Below are 27,268 nucleotides of genomic sequence, written 5' to 3' on the forward strand. Positions count from 1 at the left end.
TTCCTGAGCTAAGGGCCTCGTGGAAGATGATGCTCTCAAGCACTTCCTGAGGGTTTGACGTCAGTGCCCGACGGGATAGCTCATCTCCCGCTTTAACGTTCGGGACATTTTCTCTTTCTGAAGCTCCAGGCACCAATGCTAACAATGTTGTGCCATGTGGTCTGTAACGAATCATTTATTGGTGCTAAAATCCTTTACTTCTACAAATCTGAAAATGCAGACGAAAGCACACAGTCGAGTCCTCTGAAAGAATCAGACCAGAGGCGTGAGCGCGGCGTCTGTTCCTCCGCCCAGCCCTTCCATGCTGGCCCGGTCCCGGCTCCGCACGCGGCCCAGCCTTCTCATGCGTGCTCTGTCTTCACCTGGTGAGGTGCCACCAGGACTGCCACCAGCACCAAAGACATACTCCCCATCCTCAGTCCAAACCTGCCTCTGAGCTCCATCCCTACACGGCCACCTTCAGCTGTCCTAAAGGCACCCTACGTTCCGCACGCCCCCACTTGACCTCGTTGCACACCCCCTGGAAACGCCCCTCTCCGTGTTCCCCAACTTGGTGCCCGGCAAGGTGTTCCTGGCAGCCTTCCTTCCCCACCTCCCCAGCACCCACGTCCTCGTAGTAGCAGTCCATGAGTCCCCTTCACCATCTCCTTGTGTGCTTTCCTAACGTGCCCGCTTGCTGCTCTTGTTCACCTGCAGTCCATTCTCCACGCCCGGCGCAAGTGGTCTTCCTGCATTGTAAAAGCCATCTCACTCCCTGCTTGCTTACCCTTCACTGCATTACAGCTGCCTGCTCGAGACAAGCCCCACTCCCCTAGCTTGACATCCGAGACTCTCCCTGACCCCTGCCCTCCTGGGTCCAGACATAATGAATGATCTAGAGTTTTCTGAGTCATCAGGCTTGTTGGCAGTTTCTCTGCCTCGCCTCCTGCCGGTCCCCCTGCCTGGATCTCCCTCTCTCTACCTCGCGATGCCCAGTGGGTACCTCTTCATCTTCCCAGGCTCAGCCTGAGGATCCCTTCTTTTGTAAAGCCTTTTTGGCCACTTTCTTACTCACCTAACTCTAACCTACTCCATCTCCTCCCAGCGAGACTCCATCCTCTCCTCCTTTTTGGCCCTTCCACCCTTTACAGACTTCTGTGGTGGAACTTCAAATTCATCCTTGCATTTGCTGCTGTTGGATCTGTCTCCCACACCAGAGGGCAGAAGTCACGTTTGATTCACTTCCTCCTTTCCTCAGTGCCGGACACAGTGAGGGCTGAATGAATGGGCGATTGAATGGTTGATGTGGGTTCCCATCATGTTTTCACTGCTAATTAGCTATTTAATGACAATTGGACAAATTACTTAAGCCACCTGGACCTCAACAATCTCATTTGTAAAATGAGATTAACGTGGGCATAGGTTCCAAATTCTGTTGTTGAGAGTGCTTCCCAATTCATGTTCCCATTACCCTAAGGTGAATTTCTCTCCCACAGCCAGAAGCCACCATGCAGTTCTCAGGAGGTGTTTCCCATGGCTACCACAGAGAACAAAGAATATGTAAAGTATGTAATTCTTTATAGAGATGAGCACCGACCTGTAGCCCCAGTTCAGGGCTCCAGGCCCAACCTCTGATCTCCGAGCTGCATTTCCTCATCCGTTTCAGTAGACTTACCATGAGGCGCAAATGTAAATGATCTCTTGATTTAAACACTACAGTATAATCTGTCAGCCTCCACACACAGCATGGCTTTATGATCGTCACTCTATTCACACTGGTAAATGTCACAGTCCAGTTTGAGCAACTGCTCAATCAAATGCAGCGATCAGGAAAAGAGTTAAGCTAACGTTTGTCAAGGACTGGCAAAAATGCAACAGAGCGCTAAAAGACTTTTAAACTTCTGTTTCTGTCAGGTAAGAGTTTTGGATTCTATCTACAAAGCCAAATAAATGGGTGCATTAGTCAGCCAAAGGGATGCTAAGGCAAAGTACCAGACATCTGTTGGCTTTTATAAAGGGTATTTATTTGGGGTAAAAGCTTACAGTAACAAGGCCCTAAAGAGTCCAACTCAAGGTACCATGATTTCTCACAAAAGTACTTTCTCACCAATGTCTGTTGCCACGTGTTGAAGCAAGATGGCTGCCAGTCTCTGCAAGGGTTCAGCCTTCCTCTTCCGGCTCCGTGGGCCCTGCTTCTTCTGCTCTCAGCAGTAGGCTGGAGGGTTCGTTTCTTTCCTGGCCTTCTCAGCTTCTCAGGGCTCTGGTCTCTTCAGCTGCAAACTATCAGGCAAATGGCTCAGCTGTCTCCAGGGCCCCAGGATCAAAACTGACAAAGTTCTCTCTCTCTCCTTCCATGTATCTTCTTTGGTGTGTGTCAGTTTCTATCTCAGCCCACCAAGGAGGCAGGAACTCAACCCTGAGTCATGCCCTCCTGACTTGGTTGAATCAAAGCTCTAATCTTGATTTAATCAAGTGAACATAAAACCTTGGGATTTAATACAATCAAAGGGTATCACACCCAGAGGAACAGAACAGTTTACAAACTTAATCAGTATTTTTTTAGTATTCATAAATAATACCAAACTGGTACAAATGGTTCTGGAGGGTCCGGGGTGACCATAAAGGTGAGAGTGGAAAGTATTGAGGCTCACATGGAAGATGGCTAAGGCTTCTCTGTTGTTTATTCTGCAGTAGTTTGTCCAATGCTTTTCTATGTATCAGCTGGTCTACTAACCATCTCTAAGTTTCTTGGCCTTAGTAGAGTGCAGATAAGGAGGGCTTGCTGGCGACCAATGTCCAGCATGTTCCAGCATCGTTCAAGCCTAGTGCGCCCTTCCTATTTCTTATCTTTCAAGCACGTTACATGCCATGCTAAGAGCTCTTTATCCCTGGGCTTGTTTAGCATCTATGTGATTAGACTTTATTAGACCAAGCAGATGCTGTCAGGCCATCAAGATGTAAATTAAGTAATTAAGACTCAAATTGTAGAATGCATCCAGCTTGACTATCACAGTATTTAATTTTCAAAATGGTTTGAGCAAGAGTGGGGATCGTAGTGTCCCTGCCGAGTGGGACTGTTCCCACTGTAGACATTCCCTCTAGATTCCTTGCATGGAAGCAAGTATGACCTCCATTGTGGGGGAAACACTCTAAGGTGACAACTCAATGAGTGAAATCCAATTCAAAACCAATCTATCTTAAGTAAATGATTATTCTGAAAGCTAGGAGAACTCTTCCTCAACTTATTTTTTTAAATTCTTATTCTAGTACCGTACATGCAAACTAACATTTCCCCTTCGAACCGCACTCAAATATGTTGTTTGGTGCTGTTAATTATATTTACAATGTTGTGCTACCATCACCGCCATCCATTACCAAAACTTTTCCATCACCCCACATAGAAACTCTGTATATTTTAAGCCTTTATACCCTATTCCCTATCCCCACCCCACCCCCTGGTAATCTATCGTCTAGATTGACTCTTTGAGTTTGATTATTCTAATTATTTCATATCAGAGAGATCATGCAATATTTGTCTTTTGTGTCTGGCTTATTTCACTCAACATGATGTCTTCAAGGTTCATCCATGTTGGAGCATGTATCAGAACTTCAATTTTTGTGTACATAAGAAGAGCTATCTGTGCACCTAACATCTAACAGAGATTTTAGAGTAAAAATAGCAACTCCCTTATATTTTTCCTTGCAGTTCCCTTTATCCTTAAGACCCAGACACAAAGTTGTAGAGATTGGACCAAAGGGCCAATCTGCCTGATAGACTCCGTGAAGTACTAGAAATGGTTACTCGAGGCCAGGGTATTGTTAATAAACCAGGTTTGTGTGCTGGGCTCTCTCTCCAGTGAAACTGATTTTCTCCTAGAGAAATGAGGGGCCTGGCAGGCTGCCCCACCAACCAGTCTGTCTGCCACACCCAGAAATGTTGAACCCTGGAAGTGAACACATCTTACTCTCAAGGTGGAATCCTGACTATAATTTTATGCCTCACTATATGTGGTTCCCCAAACCAAATATCTTTAATTGGTATTTTTGTCTCAAGATTTATGGCATTTTCAAGGCAGCAGTGTTCCCATAGTAATTTTCCTTTTTTCTGTTGAAATGCTTTATTAGTTAGGGTAGAGACAAAGCTGCTATGACAAAGAGACCCCATAATATGATGACTTAAGGAATGTAGAAATGTATTTCTCTCTCCCATAAGAGCTCAGAAAGGTGAGTAGCTCAGGTTGGTGGGGCAGCCCTGCTCCAGGTGATGTTTCAGGGACACAGGTTCCTTTCATTTTGTTTCTTGCTAGTCCCCTACCACTGTGGTTGTCAAATTTTAGTGTGTATCAGACTCACCTGGAAGTCTCATTAAACCACTTCCCACTCTCAGGGTTTCTATTCAGTAGGTCTGAGTGGGGCCCGAGAATTTGCATTTCTGATAAGCTCCCAGGTAAAGCCGATACTGATGTGGTTGGTCCAGGGACTACACTGGATAACTACTGCCCTGGGTATTGCCCTTGCCTCCCTTGTCGATGTTACATTGCAGCACATTCATGTTCCAGGTTCCTGGATGGGAAAAGAGCTCAGAGGAGCAGTGTCTTGAGGCCCCAGCCTGGAAGTGGCACTCATCATTTCTTTCTTTCTTTTTTTTTTTTTTAAGATTTATTATTTATTTATTTCTCTCCCCTTCCCCCCCACCCCATTGTCTGCTCTTTGTGTCCCCTGTGCCTGCTTGCATTCTTGTCAGCGGCATCAGGAATCTGTGTCACTTTGTGTTGCGTCATTCTGCTGCATCAGTTCTCCATGTGTGCAGCACCACTCCTGGGCTCACTGTGCTTTTTTCACACGGGGTGGCTCTCCTTGCAGGGTGCACTCCTTGTGCATGGGGCTCCCTGTGTGGCACGGCACTCCTTGCGCGCATCAGCACTGCACATGGGCCAGATCACTACATGGGTCAGGTGGCCCTGGGTTTGAACCCTGGACCTCCTATATGGTAGGAGGACGCTCTATCAGTTGAGCGAAATCCACTTCCCCACTCATCATTTCTGTTCACTCCACTGACAAGGAATTAGCCACCTGGCCAAACCTAGCTACAAATTAAGCTGGGGAGAGTCTAGTTAGGCAGTCACCTGCCCTGCTAAATTCTGAGAGAAAGGGGAGAATAGATTCTGTTAGACAACTAGCCCCAGATATGCCTAGTGGTGGTTTGAGACTGAATGTGACCCAGAAAAGCATGTTCTTAAAGTTGGCCCATTCCTGTGGGTGCGAACCTACTGTGGGTGGGACGTTTTGATTAGGTTACTTCAGTTAGGGACTTTTTTTATTAGGTTACTTCAATTAAGGCATGACCCAGGATGGGTCTTAATCCTCTTTCTGGAGTATTTTATTCTATTTTTTAAAGATTTATTTATTTATTTCTCTCCCCTTCCCCCCAGCCCCAGTTGTCTGTTCTCTGTGTCTATCTGCATGTTCTTTTTTGTCTGCTTCTGTTGCTGTCAGTGGCAAGGGAATCTGTGCTTCTTTTTGTTGCGTCATCTTGTATGTCAGCTCTCCGTGTGTGGCACCATTCCTGGGCAGGCTGCACTTTCTTTCGCGCTGGGCGGCTCTCCTTATGGGGCACACTCCTTGCAGGGGAGCTCCCCTATGCGGGAGACACCCTTGCGTGGCACGGCACTCCTTACGTGCATCAGCACTGTGCGTGGGCCAGCTCCACACGGGTCAAGGAGGTCTGGGGTATGAACCACGGACCTCCCATGTGGTAGATGGATGCCCTAACTGCTGGGCCAAGTCCACTTCCCTGGAGTCTTTTATAAATGGAATGAATATGGGAAGGGAGGGAGGGGGAAGGAAGGAAGGAAGGAGGGAATGAGGGAGGTCATTGAAGCAAGAAGCTGAAATCAATGGAACTGGGAGAGAGAAAGCACAAAACCAAGAAGCAATGAGACCCACAGGAGAAGGGAGAGACCAGCAGATGCCACCATGTGACAGAGGCGTCCAGGGTCACTGGCAGCCAGTTTTCAGGGAGAAAGCATCACCTGATGGTGTTTTGGTTTGGACATTTTTCTCACCCTCAAAACTGTAACCTTGCAGACTAGTAAGTCCCCATTGTAAAAGCCAACCCATTTCTTGGTATCTGCATTTCAGCATCCTAGCAGGCTAAAACACACCTATCATGCTATGATTGTTACTTATTTATATATCTTTTCTCCATTAGAACCTGAGCTTTTGAGGTCAGGAAAGTGGTCTCACTCTTCCTGAAAGCTTCAGAATCTATTATAGAAACTGACAGAGATGCTTCAGCCCAATCAATTTCTTTGGTTAGGTATTCAAACTACATGCCTCCATTTGTAAGAGTCCATTCATCAGCATGATTATTTGAACAATATGTGTCATCCTTCACCAGCTTGTAAGCTCCCTGAGGACAGAGACTGTGATTTTTCTTGTGTGCCACAGCCTAGCGTAATGCCTCAATAAATACATGTGACTTTAACTCATTATACAGCCCAAACCGGGGAGCTAAAGCGTTACAGCTCCATTTAAGGCATAAGGCAGCCACAGCCAAGCCACGGTGAATTTAAATCACTGCTCTGAAGCCAGTTTGTTTTTCCACGCATACATGCTCATGTTTCTGTGGACTTTGTGCTTCTGTGCATACGTTCCTCCTGTTTGCATGGGCTTTGTGCTTCCATGTACATATATTCGTCACGTTTGTATGGGCTTTGTTCTTCCGTGTAGACAGTTATCGTGTTTGTGTGGACTGTTGTGTTTGCACCTGCCTGCGTTGGGGCCTGAGGACCCAGACATCAGTAAAACAGCCTCTGCTCACGGGGCTCCCATTCAAGTGGTGGCAAAGTGGTGGATCTTCTCATCCCATTTCCTCACAGTGAGACCAAGGATCTTGTTTAGAGATGAGTGTAGTTTTCTCTCTTTAGGGAGAAAAAATGGTTTTTTAAAACTTCATGGAAAAAATTTAGTGCCTTTTAGAGCACCTTTCTTTAGCAACTGGAGCAAGGAAGACGGGTCATAAGGCACCATCAGCACCAACAAGTTGTTTTATTTTGAGAAATTGAGCTTCTCAACTCTAACATACACAGCAATCACTTGGGTTCAAATGCAAATTTTGATTCCAGAGGTGCCAGGTGGGGCAGAGCTTCTGCATTTCTTACAAGCTCCCAGGAGACCCTGAAGCTGCTAGACTGTGCCCAGCTCTGAGGAGCGAGGGTCGGGTCTAGCCCCTCCTGAGGCCCCACCCCGGGTCTGCTGAACGAGCACCTGAGATCCCAGGCGGAAGTCCGGAAGTCCAGGGCAAAGACTAGAGCAGGGTTCCTCCGACTTGGCTGCACGCTGGAGTCCCCTGGGAAGCGCACGCAGCGATTCCTGAGTCCTCCCCCGCAGATCAGGACTAAGTGGTCTGGGCTGTGACCTTGACATTGAAGCTGCTGCTTCACTAAACCCTGGCAGAAGTAACTTTTCCTACTGATTTATGGAAGTTTCTATTTCCTTACTTTCAAAGCCCCACCCCCTTTATGTATATTGATAGGAAATATATCTCACCTTGTAGAGTAGTGAGACTATTAGATGATCTAATCCCAGGATCTGGGTTAGATCCTGTTGTTACTGGATTTTGTCTAGGTTCTTGACTATGCTGCAGAAATGAATTTCAAGAGCATGTTGGGTGAGTTAGGCCAGTAACATTCAGGCAGGGAGGGACGAGAAATGGGAGAAAATAACAGATCAGGGGTCCCAGGTAGAGAGGAAGGGGCTGGAAAGTGATAAAGCGGGCTGATTTACAGGCTACAATTCCCCACTGCAGGTTATAAATGCCCAGGTTTTACTTGCATGGCCACGATGGCAGGGGAAAACGGCAAGAGCAAGGAGCAGAGGGCAGGAACAGGGTCCAGAACAGGGGTCCAGAGGCAAGAGCCAGTTCAGGTCTTGCACCTGCTTTTTGAACCATAAATTATTCCACCCCTTTGCTAATGGCAGGGGAGGAGCTCCAGCTGTTTGCTGTTTTGATTGATTGCCCCACCCATCAATCCCCCGTGAGGACCCAGTGATAAAGTCCGTGGGGATATCCGGGGCTTCTCCTGCTTCTGGAGGAAATCCTGTACTGAAGGGTAGGATCTTGGGGAGGGTCTTCCAGCAGCCATCTTGGGCTCATTGATGTCCACGTGGACTCTCTGCCAGGTTCCAGATCCATTTATTGATTCCCTACCTCACTAGCCGGCTTCACTGTTTTTGCCTTTCATGTTAGAACTTGATTAAACAGCTTCTGGTCACTAGGACTTGCACGGTTAGGGGAAGCTTGACCTAAAAGTTACCTTCACATCATGATAATAATAAAAATCACACCCAGAGCTGCCACTGCACTGCCATTTTCTCACAGGTGACATGCCAAGCCCGTTTTGAAACAGCGCGTGCTCAGCTAAAACCCACCCTCTACACCACATACTCTCCACCTGCCTCATTATATTAAACCAACCCTGACAAAATCACATAAAAATCAGTATAACTTCCAGCTTGGGGAGGCTGATTTCAGGAAGTTACTGTTCTCCCGTCTCCGCTGGGCTGGCCCTTGCTAATAAACTTTCTTTTCTTGAAATCCTGGTCTCGCTCTATTGGCTTTGTGCACATCAGGTGAAAGGACTCCCTTGAGCGATTTCAGCATCCAGGTTTTAAACACTCCCCACGTGATTCAAATGAACAGCAAAGCTTTAGAACCACAGGACTTCTAGAGCAGCGGGTCCAAAACTGTTGGGAATCAGAATCCGCTGGAGAGCTAATGAGGACCACAGAGGCCCAGGGGGGTTGGAGGGGGTTAGAGCTGGGGCCTTGGGCTTGTTGCCAGGTCCTCACATGGTTCTGATACCAGCTGTGAAGGCTAAGTTCATGTGTCAGCTTGACTGGATTACAGTGCCCAGTTGTTTGGTCGCGCGAACACTGGCCTGCTTGTTACTGTGAGGGTGTTTCATGGATGGATTTAAATCATGTCAGTTGATTGCATCTACAATCAACAAAGGAGACTGCCCTCAGCAGTGAGAGGAGTGCCCTCAAACAATCACTTTGAGGCCTTACAGCAAGATCTGTGGATTTCAGCAGTCAGAAAGAATTTGTATCTCTGCTACAGCCAGCCAGCTTCTCCTGGGGAATTCAACATCACCTTCATTTAAGTTCCCAAAATGCAGCATGCCCTACAAAATCCAGACTTGCCAATCCCCATGGTCATATGAGCCAATTCCTATAATAAATCTCTTAATGTTTACATATATATATATTCTGTTGGTTCTGTTTCTCTGAAGAACCCTAATATACCAGCCAAAGACGGCATCCCACAGGGAGCTGGAGTGCTTGTAGGGGCGTCTGAAGGTCTAAGGTGGACAGGAGTTTTCCATCCCTTCATTCCTCTGATGGGGCCCTGGGAAGCCAAGGTCAGCACAGCAAGTTGCCTCAGCTGGTCTGTTTACCCCAGCATATGAAAGTATGGGAAGCACTCTTACATTAAAAAAACAAACAAACAAACAAAAAAACACTAAACAAAACAACCTGGCGAGATTCTGGCTCAATAAATGCGACGAGTAATAGAAGAAATTTTAGCATCAAGGTGGAGAAAATGGCTACAGTAGTTGCTGAGAGCAGGGAGAGGGTAAAAGAGATGCGATGTGGGGGCATTTTTGGGATTTTGAGTTGCCTTAATGATATTGCAGGGTCAGATGCTGGACCTTATATATCCTGCCATACCACACTGAATGTACTGGGTGAGAGTGAGAACTACAGGGTAAACTATTATCTGTGTAGTACAGCAGTGCTCCAAAATGTGTTCACTGAGTGTGATGAGGGTGCCGCAATAATGGGGGAGGTTGTTGGTGTGGGAGGGTGGGGGGTATATGGGAACCTCATATTTTTTAGTGTAACATTTTTTTTGTGATGTATGTATTTTAAAAAAAATACAATTTACAAAAATGATGTAGGGGGGAGTGGGTTATATGGGAACCTCTTATGTTTTTTTTGTTTTTTTATGTTTTTTAATGTAACATTCCTTACGATCTATTAATTAAAAAAAAGAAATGCAGGGTTAAGCCAACAGGTTTCAGTACTGCAGGACTCACCCAATATCTTTATCATGTCAGTGTGCATTTTGCACCTCCAAAGAAAGGAGTGAAATAATGGCCATTTCTCATACTCCTCTGACCAGGGAACTCTTCCATGGCGCTTGTCAAAAGAACATGTTGCACAAAGCCTTAGGCCTTTTCTCCAAAAGGATGTGTATATGTCCCGCATATCTAATTTATTTAATAAAGCAATTATCAACACTAAATCTGTATTTTCCTTGTTCTTTCCTCATTTTCTTTGCAGTATTTATTTTTATATCAATTTTATTGAGTTGTATTCATAAACCATACACTCCATCTAAAGTGTACAGTCACTGGCATCTGGTATCCTCACAAAGTTGTGCCTTCACTCCTTCAATCGATATTAAAACCTTTTCATTACTCTTTAAATGAGAAAAGAAAATGACAAATAAGCCCTACCCCATAGTAGTCACCCCTCAATCTCCCTGTCCTTCTCCTGCCTTAAAGAACTGCTGATCTATTTGCAGCATTTATTACAGGACGTTTGGTGGGGGAGGTGATGTGGACCTAATGGACACCCAAAGGAATGTCTGTCTGTCTGAGAGTAGAGAATATTCCTCCAGGGAAATCTGATTTGAGAAAAAAGATGAGATGAGGTCAGGTGTGAAGAGGGCCTGGGGCTGTCCCCTGCCTGCAGAGGCAGCCCCAGGGGCCTCCCAGACACAGGAAGAAAGGAGAACCCGTGCTATCACTGGCTGCCTCTCCGCCCTCCCCAGGGTCTCACGTCCTTCTGGAAGGGTGGGCAGGAAGATCCCTGGAGCTGGACTTGAAAGTCGCCTTCCTAGTTGGCAGGATTTAGGCCTCACACCTGCAGGAAACAATCCTGGCCCCCTCCTGGCAGCCTCCTCTCGAGGACACGTCCCTCTCTCTGTCTCCCTCCCCTCGGAAGGTGGCGATGGGGCCAGGGGCTCGTGGGGGGTGGGGTGAGAGGACCTGCTGCACCCCTCCTTACCCTCTCTGGGGCTCCTTTGGGCCACCCCAGTTGGCTGGGATCAACCAGCAATTGAGTTTCTCCGTCATCTGGAACATCAGCAACTGAAAAAACAGAGAACAAAATGACTTTCAAAAGCAGTGTTAGCAGAGTGAAAAGAAATGCAATTGAAAAGGTTTTTCTAATAGAGGGGTGAGAAAACAAAGTCAAGAAGGAAATTAGAATAAAATTAGTTAAAAGTCAAACCATTTTTGCAGAGTGGGAAGGACCCAAACCCAACAAATTAGTCTAACTGGAAGGAACAATTCAGAACAGCAGGCGTGTGGTGTTTGTGAAAATGCAGAACAGACTAACTGGCACGAAGCACCACTTCAAACAATCTCCCCTGAAGTTCAAAGCCAAAACTAATTTGGATCCATCCCAGCCAGGCATTTGTTTTTGCTCCACGTTCACTGGGATCGTACTGTAGGACAGGGCCCTGGGAAAACCCACGAGAAAGGAAGCCGCCATCCGGAGCCCGGCCACTCCAGAGGGACTCTGTCCAAGCAGGGAGGTGGACAGGGCCATCAGTCTCTTGTGCAGAATCCAGGGTTTAAAGAGATCTTTAAGGTCCTCTGGTTGAGACTTCTCTTCTGAGCTAAATGTCCTTTGGTTCAAATCGAGTTATTTCTAATATGTATATGAACAATTTGCATCAGTATGTTAACCATCATTATTTCTGGAAAAGGAACTGTAATTGGTCTTTATTTTCTCCGCTGTAATTTTTTCTATCTTCATCTGTTTGCGGGGTGAGCATGTATCGTCTAATTAACAGCTTTATTGAGAAATAATTCATATACCAAACAGTTCACCTATTTAAAAGTGCACAGTCCAATGGGCTTTAAGATGATATTGATAATATGGAAAAAAAAACATCTCAAATGGTTCCGCTTGGCAGAACTTGGTTGGAGCGGGGATGGCAGGTGTGTGGGGGGCAGGAGAGCAAGCAGGGGTCACCCAGTGGGCAGGCGGAAGGGGGGCCTGCCAGCACCTCCCCAGCTCTGACCTGTGGTTCAAGAGGTCGTGTCCCCAATCTGTGCTTTGTCAGGTCAGGGGAGTCCTCTCTGCCTCTAGCATGCCATCTGCCCCACGGTCTGATACGAGAGTCCTCAGGCTTAAAGGAAAGCGTCTGAGAGAGAAGAGGGGCTGAGGTGGGCAACGGGGCCCCTGAGGGCGGGGGCAGGCTTCCGTGCGCACCTCTGGACGCGCTCTTGGTTGTGCTTTCAGGTGACCCTCGGAGCTGAAGGCCTGAGTCAGCCTCTGGCCCGAGACCGCCAGCTACCACCGCCTGCCGCCGCTGTCCCCTGCCCCTCTCGCTGTGCCGCCCTCTCAGCAGGTAAGCGTGCCTTGTTGCTGAGGGCAGGTACTCTCTGGAGACTCGGTGTCTCTGCCAGGTGTGCACTGGTGGGCCGGGCCAGGTGCGCACAGGTGGGCCCGGGCCCAGCCTTGGCCCCGGGAGGCCTGCTGCGGGGCTGGGTCCTCACCCCACTCGTTGCCGTCCTCTAGCAGCTGTGGTCGTCCGAGCCCCCTCCCCACACTCCACGGCAGACGGGCGTCCTCATCGAGCCTGCCTCACCAGGGATCTCCACGCCACCCATGGGGGCAGTGTGCCACCTCACCTGAGCCCCAGGGGAAGGGAGGTGCCCCTGTTGGGGGACTGAGGGCCGCGGGACGGAGCCCTCCCCATGGGCAGCCGTGCCGCACGGAGGAGTCGGATCTGTTTTTGCCCCCCGACTGAGGGGGAGTCCCCCACCCCCCACCCCCACCCATGAAGGCCAGGGTCCGTGCTCACGGCCAGTAGCTGTCTTCCAGGGGCTTGCTGGGGAGACACCCTGCCGCCCCGCTAGTGTGTGCTCGACGACCCCCTGAGCCATCAGTCAGCCTGAAGGCGGTGGCTCAAGACAGGCTGGTGCCCAGTCGTCCAGAGAGTCTAAACCCCACCTGCCTTCCCGAATCGAGTCAGATGGGCAGCGCTGGGGCTTGAATCACCTTGTGTGCTCTTCCCTTCCAACTTTGAGTTTGCAATGAGCTGTGCACCACACACAGCTGTGTCTCTTTTTCTTGTGTCATCTTGCTGCATCAGCTCTCCTGTATGTGGTGCCACTCCTGGGCAGGCTGCACTTTTTTCGAGTGGGGCAGTTCTCCTTGCAGGGCACACTCCTTGCACATCGGGCTCCCCTACACAGGGACACCCCTGTGTGGCAGGGCACTCCTTGCGCGCATCAGCACTGCGCATGGGCCAGCTCCACACAGGTCAGGAGGCCCGGGGTTTGAACCATGGACCTCCCATGTGGTAGACGGACGCCCTAACCACTGGGCCAGGTCCGCTTCCCATGCCTTGTCTTTTTAAAAGCTCAAGAGCCAACTGTGTGGCCTGTTGGTAGACAGCAGGCACTTTTAGTGTCATTCCAACTCTCCTTTGTCCCTGCTTTCGTTTTCCTCCGTGTCAAGGAGGGCTGCGTCCACACACAGGTGGCCATGCAGAGGTGCATAAACCAGTTCACGCAGAAACCCAGCACCCACCAGTCCCGGAAGGGCAGAGCTGGAACCTGGAAGGTCACTAGCCAGATGGCAGGGGACCTCAGAAACCTTCCCTCTGTCTTCAGGGGACAAAAGCCATTTCCTTCCCCCCGTCAGCTTCTTACCTTCACCACGGGGTGGGGTAATGGGGGGGGGTAGGGGGGATCTCTAGTAGGGAAGGGGTAGGATCCTTGAGGGTGAGTGACCTAGGAGAGCAGGACGGACGAGTCTGGGGTAAAATCCTACGCCTGCCCCAAAGGCCCCAGTTGGCCCCGAGGGGGGACGAGCTGGGAGCACACTGGGGAAAGGCCTCCTCCCACTTCCACTGAAGAGCTCTCTGGAATGAAGCTGTTTAACCACCCTGAATACGTTTCCTCACCTGAAAAATGAGAGAACTGCACCTGGCCTCTTCCTTCCCTCCCAGCACTCGCGTTCTCTGATCGAGCGCCTTGCTGCTGGAAGCGGGGTCCGAGGAGCGGCCGTGGCCCACCAAGTCGCCATCTGCAGTTGATCCCCAGGTGATTCCTACACATGTTAATAGTCAGGGACTGAGGTAGAGAGTCTCCAAGGTAGGGGAACACTTTGCGAGGGAATTTAGAGGCACGCAAAGGAGCGATGAAGGAGAAACTGTCCACAGCTCTCTGTGCTTCTCAGCCTTTGCTGTGTGCCAGAACCAGCTAGGAAAGGTGTGCAGTGCAGACGCCCAGCTCTGCAGTCGGGGGCGGGGGCTGAGAAGCCTGGGGGTGCAGTGGGAGAGGAAGGAGTACACCCAAGAACCCCTGAGGGCAAGGAGCAAGTAGCCCCAAGTGGAGGCAGAGAGGGCTGAGCGAGCAGAGCAGAGCAGGGGAGGCGGGCAGCCTTTTTCATCCTGTGCGCCAGGGAGAGAACTTTCCAGCCGTATTTTTAGAACCTCTTCTCGGCTTCTTCCTCAGGGGGCCCCTTTATGTGGGAAGTTGTCATTACCTCTCCACCTCCCTGAGGAGAAACAGAGACGAGGGAGAAAGGGTTTTCTGTTTCGTTGCTGTCATTTCTTTGTTTTAAGGTGGTCAGCTGGAAAGCCCTGAATATAACTCCATGTGCTGAGAAGGAACCCAGCGCCTCCCATTTCAGGAGGAGGAGGGAAGGGACAGGCCCGCACACGGGTGGGAGGTTAGCCTTGGACAAGAACGCCTCTCAGCTGAGGATGGTGGAGCCTGTTTGCTCACATAGAGAGTCAGGGGAGACCTGCCAGGACCCCCCAGCTCGGCGCTCGGGGTAGCTCGACATCCTGGGACCCCCCAGCTCAGCGCTGGGGGTGGATCGACCTCCTGGGACCCCCCAGCACAGCGCTCAGGGTGGCTCCACCTCCCGGGACCCCTCAGCTCAGTGCTCAGGGTGGCTCCATCTCCTGGGACCCCCAGCTCAGTGCTCGGGGTGGCTCAACCTCCCAGGACCCCCAGCTCAGTGTTCGGGGTGGCTCAACCTCCCATGACCCCCAGCTCAGTGCTTGGGGTGGCTCAACCTCCCATGACCCCCAGCTCAGCGCTCGGGGTGGCTGTCCAGGAATCCCTTGACTTTCTCCTCTTGGTCAATGCGGTTCTAGCAGCTCAGTGGGGCGCATCGAGGCACTGAAGACGGGTGTTTCCCCCTTGTGCCTCCACTAGGGAGAAAACCCTTTCCGCAGAGCCCCCCGCAGGCTTCCGCTGGGCCCCCTTGATTAGAACACGGCACGTGCTCCAGTCCTTCTTCGAGGGAGGTGGGACGCAGGTGGCGGGGCCAGCCGGCGGGTGAGCCCCTGTAGGGAGGGACCTGCGCCAAGGCCAGGCTGGGGGGGTGGGAAGGGGGCCGGGGAGGGCTCTGCCTTGATGGTCGTTCGCTGAGAAGGAGGGGACAGAAGTGGTGAGGGGGCAGGAAAAGGGAGGGAGGGAGGGGGGCGCTGCCCACAGCCTCGAAGGCTCCAGTTAAAGCCGGACTGTGGGTGTCAGGTGGCACCATTCCCAGGGTTTGGGGAGGGGGGTCCCAGCCGCCTAACAGCCCTTCAGTGTGAGGAGAGGGGAGGGGGCTGGACTGATGAAGAGTCAGGTTTGGGGGGAGGGAGGGTCCCATCCTTTAGATAGAACTGGGAACTGGGTGAAGTCAGCAGAGGCCCCTTCTTAGGAGACAGCAGTGGAAGGGGGTGAAGCAGGACGCGGCCAGCGACAGGCTGCTGTGGGGCAAGTAGCCTGCAGTGTAGCACCGGCGGGGGACTGAGGAGACGGAGGAGCTAGCAGAGAGGACACGGGAGGGGGTGGCCGTCGTGAGAGGACGGGCGCCCCCAGCGGACGCTGGCCCCACTCCCCCAGCGGCTTGTTGGAGCTCCAGCGTCTACAGCGTGGAGTGGCCTTTCTCAAACCCTGAGCATTCAGCCCGACGTCCCCTTTTGGGCAGGGGAGTGGGGTTTTTAGTTGTTGGCTTTTGCTTGTTTTTAGGAGGTTCCGGGGATTGAACCCAGGCCCTCGTACATGGGAAGCAGGTGCTAACCACTGGGCTACACCCACTCCCAGATCAGGGCATTTTAAAGACAGCTGAGTCCCAGGGCCAGGAGCAAGGGAGGGGGCATGTCAAGGGGGTCTGCCGAGGCCGTGGTTCTGGCGGGAACACTGGCCACGCTCTCACGCACAAACCCTCACACTCACCCTCGTTCACTGCCACGCACACTCTCACCCCACAATCACAGGCGCCCGCACAGCTGCACAGCCCCTCATTTGACACAGGCACCCATAAACACCCACATCCCCACGGAGGCAGACATGCACGCGGGCAGCCCGAGGCATGGACCCGCGGACCTGGGCACGCCTGCGGGAGTGCAAGCCCAGCTCTGCAAAATGCGGGTCGGGGGGGGCACCCCCCGGGTTTCAAAGCTCCCAATAGTCAGGATTCTCCGCATCTTCCTGTTGGGGAAATTTTCTGACCAAGATGGGAGCACACCCTGTTAAGCTGATTTAGGCGGCCGATCTGTGCCCTAGAAGGAGAATCTTTCTCTTTTTCACAGAATTGCCTGTGAACAATATAAAATTGCCTGTGGTCATCATGCCCTTTCCCGGCCAGGCAAGGAGCGCACATGTGACAAAACCCACAGGGAGAGCGGGGACTGGGCTCCAGGATACTGGCACCCCTGGAAGCTGTTGTCACTTCTGTGTCTGCTTCCAGCAACTCAGACTTGAAAGCTCGCGGACTTCAGTCGTTAGGTCTCAGGTCTCCCCCAGGCAGCTTCTTGTTCGCTGAAGTGGGCAGAGTCGACGGCACCTACCGTACCGTGGAAACGTTAGCAGGGCAGTGGTCTGCTCTGATGTGACGTCAGCGTGTGTCAGGTCAGGGAGAATTTCTTCCCCCTTCTGGAAAAGCAAATATATGTGTGGCAGGGTGTGTGAGTATGTGCGTGCTATCCTGTTTAAACACAAACTCCTAAAGGAAGTCAGTAAACTTTTTGGAATGACAGCAAGTCAACAACAAGTCCATTTTATGCATTGGGAACTCGCTTTTAGAGCCTTAGCTTCCTGGGAATGTCCTTTTCAAATGGTAGAAAGAACACTTTGCTAGATTTCAAAGGTTTGAGTCTGAGCCCCGGAGCCATACATTTTGATAGTGAGAACTTTGCCTATTGGCTTAATTAATTTCTCTGAGGTTTGCATTTTTTTCTTCCATTTATAAAACAAAAATTAAAGTTCTGCCCATGGGGATGGACTTCTGTAAGGGAGGAATGAGTAGATGTCTATGAAAATGCCTGGTTACTAACGAAGCGTCAAGGTCACGGTGAAGGTGGAGAGCTAACTCCACTACCATCTATTACCTCTGACAGACTCCTCCGTCTGGAGAAACTCTTTAGAAAGAAAAGAATAAAGGCTCACCCCCCACGCATTAGGGAAGCACAGTTTTCTGTGACACAAGAGCATTTGCTACCAGGAGACCCCGTGCCCCCCCCCTCGCCCCTTGACCTTGCCTGGCCCCGGGTAAAGCAGCCCTCCCAACCCTTGAACTCTGGTTGCTCCTAGGGGCCGCAGGATGAAAGAAGGCATGTCCAACAACAGCACCACAAGCATCTCCCAGGCCAGGAAAGCGGTAGAGCAACTGAAGATGGAAGCCTGCATGGACAGGGTGAAGGTAAGCACACGCAGGCCCCTTGCCACCCTCTGCCTGAAACACAGCCTACGACACCCCCAAGCAGCCTCGTGAACGCTGGCATGTCACCCTGCGGGACAGCCGACCTACCCTGGCGGCCGTCGCGTTTACAAATGCGCGTTGGCCTCTGAGTTCTGAGTGTGCCTGAGGATTCAAAGGGTGCAGAACGCCCCGGGTGGGTGAATTCCTTAAGGAGTTGCAAAAAATAGCCCCACATTCATATCAGCTCGATTTAGCTCTGTTGTCATGCCGAGAAGCGAGAACGGGAGTCTAACAGCCAGCTTTGCTGTCGGATGCAGTGACTTGGAGGGTAGACAAACTCTGATATTTTGACGGGGGCACTGTCAGAAGTGAGGTGCTGAAGCATACCCTGCGTTTGTCAAATGTTCCCTCGGGAAGAGGGAGGAGAGGTGCCAGCCACCTCCTGCCGCGTTCCTTTAGTGCTGGGAGAGCGGAAGCAAGATGAGGCCACCTATTGCCCAGAGGCCGCTTAGGGGCAAGCAGGAGCCAGGAAGAGCAGGTGGCTCTCAACGCAGCCTGGGTTCGCTGACCACAGTAGAGGGAAGCCCTGTCATGAAGCTGGCACCGGGAGACTCCAGGCCACTGTGCCTTATGGCCAAAACCAGGGGTCTCGCCCAGGCATCTGGAACTGTCGAAAGGCAGAATCCGTGGGTGCAATGGGCAACTCCTAAAGCCTTTCATTGGCGTCGCTAGCTGTCCCTCCCGGAGGCTCCCGTCACCAAGACCTCCGCTCGGGCTAGAGCTCTCACCTCTAGAAGGAAATTATTCTCTTCCCCTGGGACGTTTGGGTACAGGCTCCCCAAGGAGGTAGAAAACATGCACAGAATATGACACCGTGGTTTAGGAGGCAGGAAACGTGCTACGGCTTTATATCTACTGGTGTCTCTAGACCAGCGTTATTCAAGTGAGCATCTACATTTTGCACATCCTGACACCAGCTACTAATTAGACACAGTCCTTGACCTCCAGGCTGGGAGAAGGAGCAAGGTTAACACCCAGAAACAATGACAAAACAGGGTGGGTGCCCAGAGTATAGGAAGGAATTAAAAAATGACTGCTGCAGACCCTCAGTACTGCAGCGGTTTAAAGACTGGAAAAGCGTGTGTTGAAAGAATGAAGACTCCTGGGAGATGGGTGCTTTTGATAAACATTCCTTGAGCCCCACTCTACACTCGGTGCCATCCTTGGATATAAACATGAATGGAGTGGCCCTTACTCTACCGCTCCCAGAAGACTTGTTGAAGTCATGAGTTGCGAGCTGATTCCATGTGATAATCGAGGAGAAGCAAAGGCCGGAGTGAGCTTATCAAGGCCAGTGTTGACTGTTGGGCTTGACTGGCAGAGCCTCAGGCTGTGCTGGGAATACAGCTTTGGGCAGCTTGGGGGTTGCTGTTCATAAGCCACATCTTGAGGACATGGGGTGCAGATTGGGGGTGAAGGAGAGGCCAGGAGTTTAAGGTGAACTAATCTTTCCGAGGACAGCGAGCAGTCGAAGCTGCTGAAGTAATCAGGAGAGGGGGGAGGAGCAGAAATAGGACACGGTGTGGCCAGAGAGCAAAGGCAGGGCCTCAGGGCTGAATGCCCTGAGAGAAGGAGCTGAGCTTGGAGACTAACTGTGGGAGCCACTAGGGAGAGAGAAGTTGGAGCCCAGCTGCCAGGTTCTGCAGCAGAGGACCGGAAAGAAGGCGGACAGTGTGGGCAATTAGACAGCACCATGCTGGGGATTCTACTTTGGCAAGGCAGATAAATTCTGCAATAGCAGATCCTCACCTGCTATAAACACCTCTCCGGGGTCAGTGGGGAACATTGTGTCCCCGTGGGTGGAAGGCTCTTGAAGAGTCGCTAAAGACTCATACATTGTCTCTAAAGGAAGGAGAGGGAAGTGGATTTGGCTCAACTGATAGAGCGTCCGCCTACCACATGGGAGGTCCAGGGGTCAAACCCAGGGCCTCCTGATCCATGTGATGAGCTGCTGGCCCACATGCAGTGCTGATGCACGCAAGGATTGCCCTGCCACACAGGGGTGTCCCCCGCGTAGGGGAGCCCCATGCGCAAGGAGTGCGCCCCATAAGGAGAGCCGCCCGGCGCGAAAAGTGCGCAGACTGCTCAGGAGTGCTGACGCACACATGGAGAGCTGACGCAGCAAGACGATGCAACAAAAAGAAACACAGATTCCCAAGCCGCTGACAAGCATACAAGCGGACACAGAAGAACACACAGTGAATGGACACAGAGAGCAGACAATGGGCAGGGGGGAAGGGAGAGAAATAAATACATTTTTTTAAAAATTAAAAGTAAAAAAATGAAGAAGAACTCATAAGCCACGCAAGGAACAGTTTGTTACTGATGCGGCATGCGAAGGAATAGCCGGTGTTTTCGTTTCCTAGGGCTGCGTGACAAAGTGCCTCTAACTGCGTGGCTTAAAACAACAGGAATCATTGTCTCACACTTCTGGAGGCGAGAAGTCCAAAGTCAAGGTGATGGCCAGGGCCGCGCCCCCTCTGAAGTTTGTAAGGAAGAATCTGCTGCAAGCCTCTCTGGCTCTGGTGGTGGCTGGCAACCCTTGGGCGTCAACCCCTGCCTCAGTTGTCACACGATGTTCTCTGCCTCTGGGTCTGGGTGCAAGGTTCCTTTTCTATAAAGACCCAGTCGGACTGGTGAGGGCCCACCGTGACCCAGTTCAGCCTCATCTGCCCTGAACTAATCCCATCTGAAACGACCTAGGTCCAAATAAGGTTCACCCCGTCTCTTCTGTGGGGACACGGTTCCACCCCTAACAAGCAGGGCACGTTCACAGGGTGATCACGTTATGGAAACGAGATGCCAGAAGCTCGGCAAGGGCCTCCAGGGCACCTACCGCCGCCGTGGGGAGCCCAGGGAGGAAGCCGGTCATGGCCACATCCAGTGTCCATTCAGAAACAGAGGTGTGGAGTTTTGTCATTGCAGAGACGATCCCTCAGCCGCCCGAGGAGGGAGGTGTCTCAAAGAGCCACATGCCAGCCACCCCCGTGCAACCCCAAGTGGCTTTTTTTTTAAGATTTTATTTTATTTATTTCTCTCCCCTTCCCTCCCACTGTCTGCTCTCTGTGTTGTTCGCTGTGTGTTCTTCTGCATTCACTTGCATTATCCGGCAGCACTGGGAAACTGCGTCTCTTTTTTATTGCGTCATCTTGCTGCTTCAGCGCTCTGTGTGTTCGATGCCACTCAGCTGTGCTTTTTTCACGTGGGGCAGCTCTCCTTGTGGGGCGCACTCCTTGCCCATGGGGCACCCCTAAGTGGGGCACCCCTGTGCGGCACAGCACTCCTTGTGCACGGCAGCACTGCACAGGGGCCAGCTCATCACCCGGGTCAGGAGGCCCTGGGTTTGAACCCTGGACCCTCTGTATGGTAGACGGATGCTCTGTCAGTTGAGCCACATCTGCTTCCCCCAAGTGGCTTTAAGCTACCGCTTCAGAGCAGGATAAGTAGGGCACACTGTGGCTCTGGAAAAAAAGTCTGTTTGAAGTAATTCCTGGAAAATAAAGGCATGTATTGATTTCAAAGACCTGGACTGTAAAAACAAAACGTGGAAAGGAAGAGGAGTCGTCAAGGACACCCCAAACAGACCTTGTTGAACACCTTGAGGCGGGAAGAAAGAGGCAGAGTCACCAGGGAGAGGACTTGGCCTTTCTAGGATGGATAAGAGGAGAGGGAGGAACAGAAGGGGCCCTGGGCAGTGGAGGGCAGAGGGCAGCCAAAAGGGAAGCCGAGGGCCAGAGTTCATAAAGTTCAGTGAGCTCCTGCCAGCCGTGACGGGCACGCCAAGGCCAGGGGGAAACACCGATACTGATTTTTCAAAGGGAGGGAGAAAGGACAGGCCCGTGCTGCCCGCGTGCCGAGAAGGCAGAGGAGGTGAGTGTGCCTCGCCTGCCACCAGCCCCGGGGAGGGGAAAGGACGAGCTGGAGGCGGGATAGTGGGGCCCTCCCCGGCAGCCATCACCACAGTTAGAACTCCCACAGGGCTGGCTCCCAGGTGGAGGATGGCAGGCGGGGACCCGGGCGGGACAGCGGCAGGCGTGAAGCCAGAAGGAGCCCCACAGCCGGCCTGCTCAGTAGCCAGCCTCAGACCCAGCTCCAGGCTTAGAATCTATCACGCCCGAGAGAGTGTCCAAGGGGGAAGGAAGGAGAGGACTGTGCTCTCCACTCAGGAGGGAGAGAAAGGGGTGGCCTGTCACAGGGCAGAGAAGATGGCAAAGTAAGAAAAAATCAACAGTGAGACGCCAGAGGCTCGGACAGCGAGTGGAAGAAAGATGTGGCCAAAGTATCCCCTGTCATCTGTTTTCTCCCCTGCCCCTCCATTGTCTGCTCTGTGTCCATTCGCTGTGTATTCTTTTGTGTCTGCCTGTATTCTCCTTAGGCAGCTCCGGGAACCAATCCCGGGACCTTCCGGAGTGGGAGAGAGGCGATCGTTCTCTTGCACCACCTCAGCTCCCTGATCTGCTATGTCTCTTTACTGTCTCTCTTCTGTGTCTCTTTTTTGTGGCATTGTCTTGCTGCATCAGCTCTCCGCGTGGGTCAGCTCTCCATGTGCGCCAGCAATCTGTGTGGGTCACCTCGCTATACTGGCCAGCTTGCCTTCACCAGGAGGCCCTGTGTATCAAACCCTGGGCCTCCTGTATGGTAGACAGGAGCCCATTGCTTTAGCCACATCTGCTTTCTTCCCCTGTCATCTTTTTTTTTTTTTTTTAAGATTTATTTATTTATTTCTCTCCCCTTCCTCCACCTCCCTGGTTGTCTGTTCTCTGTGTCTATTTGCTGCATCTTCTTTGTCCGCTTCTGTTGTTGTCAGCAGCACGGGAATCTGTGTTTCTTTTTGTTGCGTCATCTTGCCCTGTCAGCTCTCCATGTGTGCAGCGCCATTCCTGGGCAGGCTGCACTTTCTTTCGTGCTGGGCGGCTCTCCTTACGGGGCGCACTCCTTGTGTGTGGGGCTCCCCTGCGTGGGGACACCTCCTTGTGCACATCAGCACTGCGCATGGGCCAGCTGCACATGAGTCAAGGAGGCCCGGGGTTTGAACTGCGGACCTCCCATGTGGTAGGCGGACACCCTAACCACTGGGCCAAGTCCGCTTCCCTCCTCTGTCATCTTGAAGTCCTGTTTGTCCCCCAGAGAAAAGAAAAAATCATTTGCATAAAGGCATGAGTCCCAATGTAGACTTTATTCCGGATTTTGTAGGTGACACGGACAGAAGCCTTTACACGTCATAGCCCACAGTAAGACCCCAAACCGCTGCACCTTCGTTTGTTTTATGTTTATCCAGTGCCTCCTTCTGCTCTGTCCTGATTTCCCTTCCCCACCCTACGACTGTTCTCGGTCATGCAAAGGACTTCGGTTAGTCCCCAGTGTTTTCCCTGAGTACTGCATGCCAGTACAGCAGAAACCAAAGGCCATCCTGTTTACAAAGCCCCACTTAAAAGGCAGGATCCTGAGGGTTTTGTTGCATGCTTTTTAGGGTCGCAATCCCTAGAAGGCCATCAGGGCACTTTCCCAACAAAGGTGGCTGTTCCTCTTCAAGAACCCCTATCAGCAGCTAAAAAAAATACGTATTCTCCATGTTGTCATAAACACAAAGAAAAAAGCAGAAAGACTTGGAAAATAAGATTCACGTTCCTAAAAAATAAACGAAGAGCGCATTAAAGATGAATTTAGGAAGTATTTTGATCCCCATGGAAAGAACACTGCCGTAGTCTTATTATTTTTCTCACCCGTTACAGGCTGAAACAATACAAAATTCCATCAGAAAAGTACAGATATGACATCTACCACCAAACAGGGAGCTTTTAATGAGCAATTATGCGGCTGTGAGCTGAGCTGAATATAAGAGTCTTAAATGGAGAAAAGAGCCCTGAACGCCCGAAATTAGAGTTCAGCTTCAGAGGAGTTGTTCTCCCGTGGAGGTGAGGGTTAAAACTGCTCAGTCTCTGGCAGGCAGCTCCCAGGTGGGCTTTGAAAACCTGGAGGGAAAGGAGCCTCTAGAAGGAAAGCCAAATGGTGGCCCCTCTCCGTTTGCTCCCTCTCAGGGTGCCCCAATTTCCTGAACCCCGAGGAAAGGGGAATGGCCAACGCTGGGCCAGTCCGGGGGCTGTGGGCTCTAGAGGTGGCTGCCCCTTGAGCAAGCCATAACCCTCAGCCAGGAATGAGGAAACAGGCAGCGCTGGAAGCTGCGGGGCTGGCCAGGGAACACTGGCCAAGTAACACGGCCAGTCTCTCTTCTGTTTGCCCTTAGCCTATGGTAGGTGGATAAGGCAAACTTCCGTGCAGTCTACTAATAGTCTAAAAGGGCTGCTGAATGAAAAAACCGTTCCGCTGAGATTAAGTTTGTCAGCACAAGCATTATTTGCTGACTGTTAACAGATAGTCCAACCCCTTGCTGGGCTGTATTCTATAGACTATATTTTTCAAATGAGATCAAGATGAGGAATTTCAGGTGATGGAAGCACTAAAAGCTGAAGCCTGAGGGACAACTGGAGAAGTAGGTATTTGGAAGTGAGTTTAGTGCTAAACAATACAGACATCAAAGAAAAGACATTGTAGCATGGCTAATAATGACAATTGTTCACAATTCCCCTCAATAAATGTTAATAAAAATTTGGAGAAAATAGTTAGAAAAAGGGAAATAGCTTTAAAAAAAGATGATAAATTATTTTTTTAAAAATTCATGGTCAGGAAATGCAAAGGCCCAAAAATTAAATTGACAAGTGTTCAAAACTTTTTTACGAGGATGGTGGAAAGATGGCAAAGTAGGAAGCCCAAGGAATCAGTCCTCCACCAGAACAAGTATTAAACAGGCAGGAACTAAATTAACTATTTCAAAGCTCCAGGGTCCAGCAGAACACTGGGCAGCACCCAGGGAAGAGCAGGAGGAAGAGGCTGGTAAATTACGGTAAAAACCAGGAAACTCCTCTGTCTGCATGGCAGTCGCCGTCACCCAGCCCCACTCTGGAACAGGCAGCAGCAGGGTCTGGCCCCTGGCATAGCTTGCCAGTGCCAGAGAGGGACATAAAAATCCAGGATGGGCATGGACCGAACACTGATGACAGATTTTGTTCAGTGACTTTGGATCTCTGGGAGCCCTGCTCTGTGGGTGGCCATTGTTCCACCCTCACTGGACGAAGGTGGAGGAGGAGACTTAAAGGCAGTAGGTTCTGGGAAGTGGATGTGGCTCAACAGATAGAGCGTCCACCTACCACATGGGAGGTTCAGGGTTCAAACCCAGGGCTCCTGACCTGTGTGATGAGCTGGCCCATGCAGAGTGCTGATGTGCACAAGGAGTGCCGTGCCACACAGGGGTGTCCCCCGTGTAGGGGAGCCCACACACAAGGAGTGCGCCCCGTCAAAAGAGCCGCCCAGCGCAAAAAAAAACTCAGCCTACCCAGGACTGGTGCCGCACGTACGGAGAGCTGACGCAGCAAGACGACACAACAAAAAGAGGCACAGATTCCCCATGCCGCTGACAAGACTCCAAGTGGACACAGAAAAACACAGCAGGCGGTGGACTTGGCCCAGTGGTTAGGGCGTCCATCTACAACATGGGAGGTCTGCAGTTCAAAACCCGGGCCTCCTTGACCCATATGGAGCTGGCCCATGCGCAGTGCTAATGTGCGCAAGGAATGCCGCCCCACGCAGGGGTGTCCCCCGCATAGGGGAACCCCGTGCACAAGGAGTGTGCCCCATAAGGAGAGCCGGCCAGCGCGAAAGTAAGTTCACCCTGCCCAGGAATGGTGCTGCACACATGGAGAGCTGACACAAGATGATGCAACAAAAAGAAACACAGATTCCCGTGCCACTGACAACAACAGAAGTGGACAAAGAAGACGCAGTGAATAGACACAGAGAACAGACAACCGGGCAGGGGGTGGAGGAAAGGGGAGAGAAATAAATAAATAAATTAATTAATTAATTTTAAAAAACCAAAAACACACAGCAAATGGACACAGAGAGCAGACAACTGGGAGGGGGCCAGGGAAGGGGAGAGAAATAAATAAATAAATGAATCTTAAAAAAAAAAAAGGTTAATCCTTCCCACCCCCACCCATCCCAGAAAAAGGGCAGTAGGTTCCCTCAGCTCCACAGAGAACAATTGAAAGGCTGTGCTGGCTGAGCAGGTCAAGAAAGCTCAGCTTTGGGGAGCCATGGAAGGAAATGGCTCCCTCATCTCCTCTCCAGGGCACTTTGGAGCCAGCCTGCACCCCCTTTGTGGGTCACTGGGCCTGTTCCAGCTTGAAAAGACCAACTTGGGAAACTGCTCTGCGGCATGCACCCCTCCCAGAATTTGCCCTCGAGGCAAAAGCAGCTGGAGTCAATGAAAACTGTGTCAGAAACTATTATAGAAGACAGTGAGGGGCAAAGTCTTACATGCTTTAGGTTCTGGCAGTGGAACATGCAGGAGAAGGAAAAGGTCTGTCTCCTATAAGGCAGAGGGGCATCCAAACTCCTATAAACAGGGCGACTGTAAGGCCACCAACAAGGACAAGCCCAGGACAAGACACAGGCCTAGAAAGCTTAGGAGGAATCTGCACTTTGCATTTCCCTTGGGTGGATCTTCCTGGCTAAAGGGCTGACATTCAAGAAAATCTCTGTCATATCACTAGCTGGTTACAAACTCAAGAAACAGGCATGTCAGGGAATAAATCCCAGAGATAACATTCTAAAATATTAAAATGTACAGTATGCAAAAAATGATTACAAGACAAACAAAGAAACAGGAACTGAGGGCCCATTGAAAGGAGGAGGATAAAAATCCAGAAAACATCAATGAGGAAGATGAGACTGTGGACATACTGAACAAAGATTTTAAAAATGAGCTTTAATATACTCGAGATGAAAGAAAACACAGGGAAAGAACTAAAGGATATCAAGAAAACATGAATGAACAATATGAGAATCTTAATAAAGAAGTGGAAATTTTAAAAGGCACTAAACAGAACTGCTGGAGTTGAAGACCACAAAAACTGAAATGAAAAATTCCTGGGTAAATTTCAACAGCAGATTGGAACTGGCAGAAGAAAGAGTCAGTGAACTTGAAGAAAAGACAGTTGAAATGAGTTGGGCTGAAGAGCAGAAGGAAAAAAGAATGGGAAAAATGAGAATAGTCCAAGAGACCTCTGGGACATTCTCAGGCATACCAATATGGGGGGGTCCCTAAAAGAGAAGAAAGAGAGAAAGATCAGAGGAATAGTCAAAGAAATAATGACAGAAAACTTCCCAAACTCAGCATAAGACATGAATATGCACATGCAAGAAGTCCAGAGAAAAACAATCAGGATAAACTTGAAAAAAATATACCCCATCATATACTAATCAAACCGTCAAATGCAAAGGACAAGGAGAGTTCTAAAAGCTGTAAGAGAAAAGCAACATGTTATGTACAAGGGAGTCCCAATTAGATTAAATGCCAATTTCTCATCAGAAATCATGGAGGTAAGAAGGCAGGGGTTGAAATACTTAATGCTGAAGTAAAACAACTGCCAATCAA

At 50.7% G+C, this 27,268-nt stretch overlaps 1 protein-coding gene across 4 annotated transcripts in view; it reads left to right on the forward strand.

Moving 5' to 3' along the window:
* GNG4 (G protein subunit gamma 4) overlaps positions 1-27,268 on the forward strand; it is an 89,751-nt gene that overhangs the window by 32,528 nt on the left and 29,955 nt on the right. For all 4 annotated transcript variants that reach the window (XM_071207364.1, XM_058309507.2, XM_071207366.1 and 1 more), the window contains exons 2-3: positions 12,304-12,412; positions 17,607-17,715. In XM_071207364.1, the coding sequence (XP_071063465.1) occupies positions 17,617-17,715 (99 nt within the window). In that variant the 5' untranslated portion in view covers positions 12,304-12,412; positions 17,607-17,616. The remainder of the gene's footprint in view (positions 1-12,303; positions 12,413-17,606; positions 17,716-27,268) is intronic.

This window comes from Dasypus novemcinctus, chromosome 13 (assembly GCF_030445035.2).
Source record: "Dasypus novemcinctus isolate mDasNov1 chromosome 13, mDasNov1.1.hap2, whole genome shotgun sequence".
Taxonomy (NCBI): Eukaryota; Metazoa; Chordata; class Mammalia; order Cingulata; family Dasypodidae; genus Dasypus; species Dasypus novemcinctus.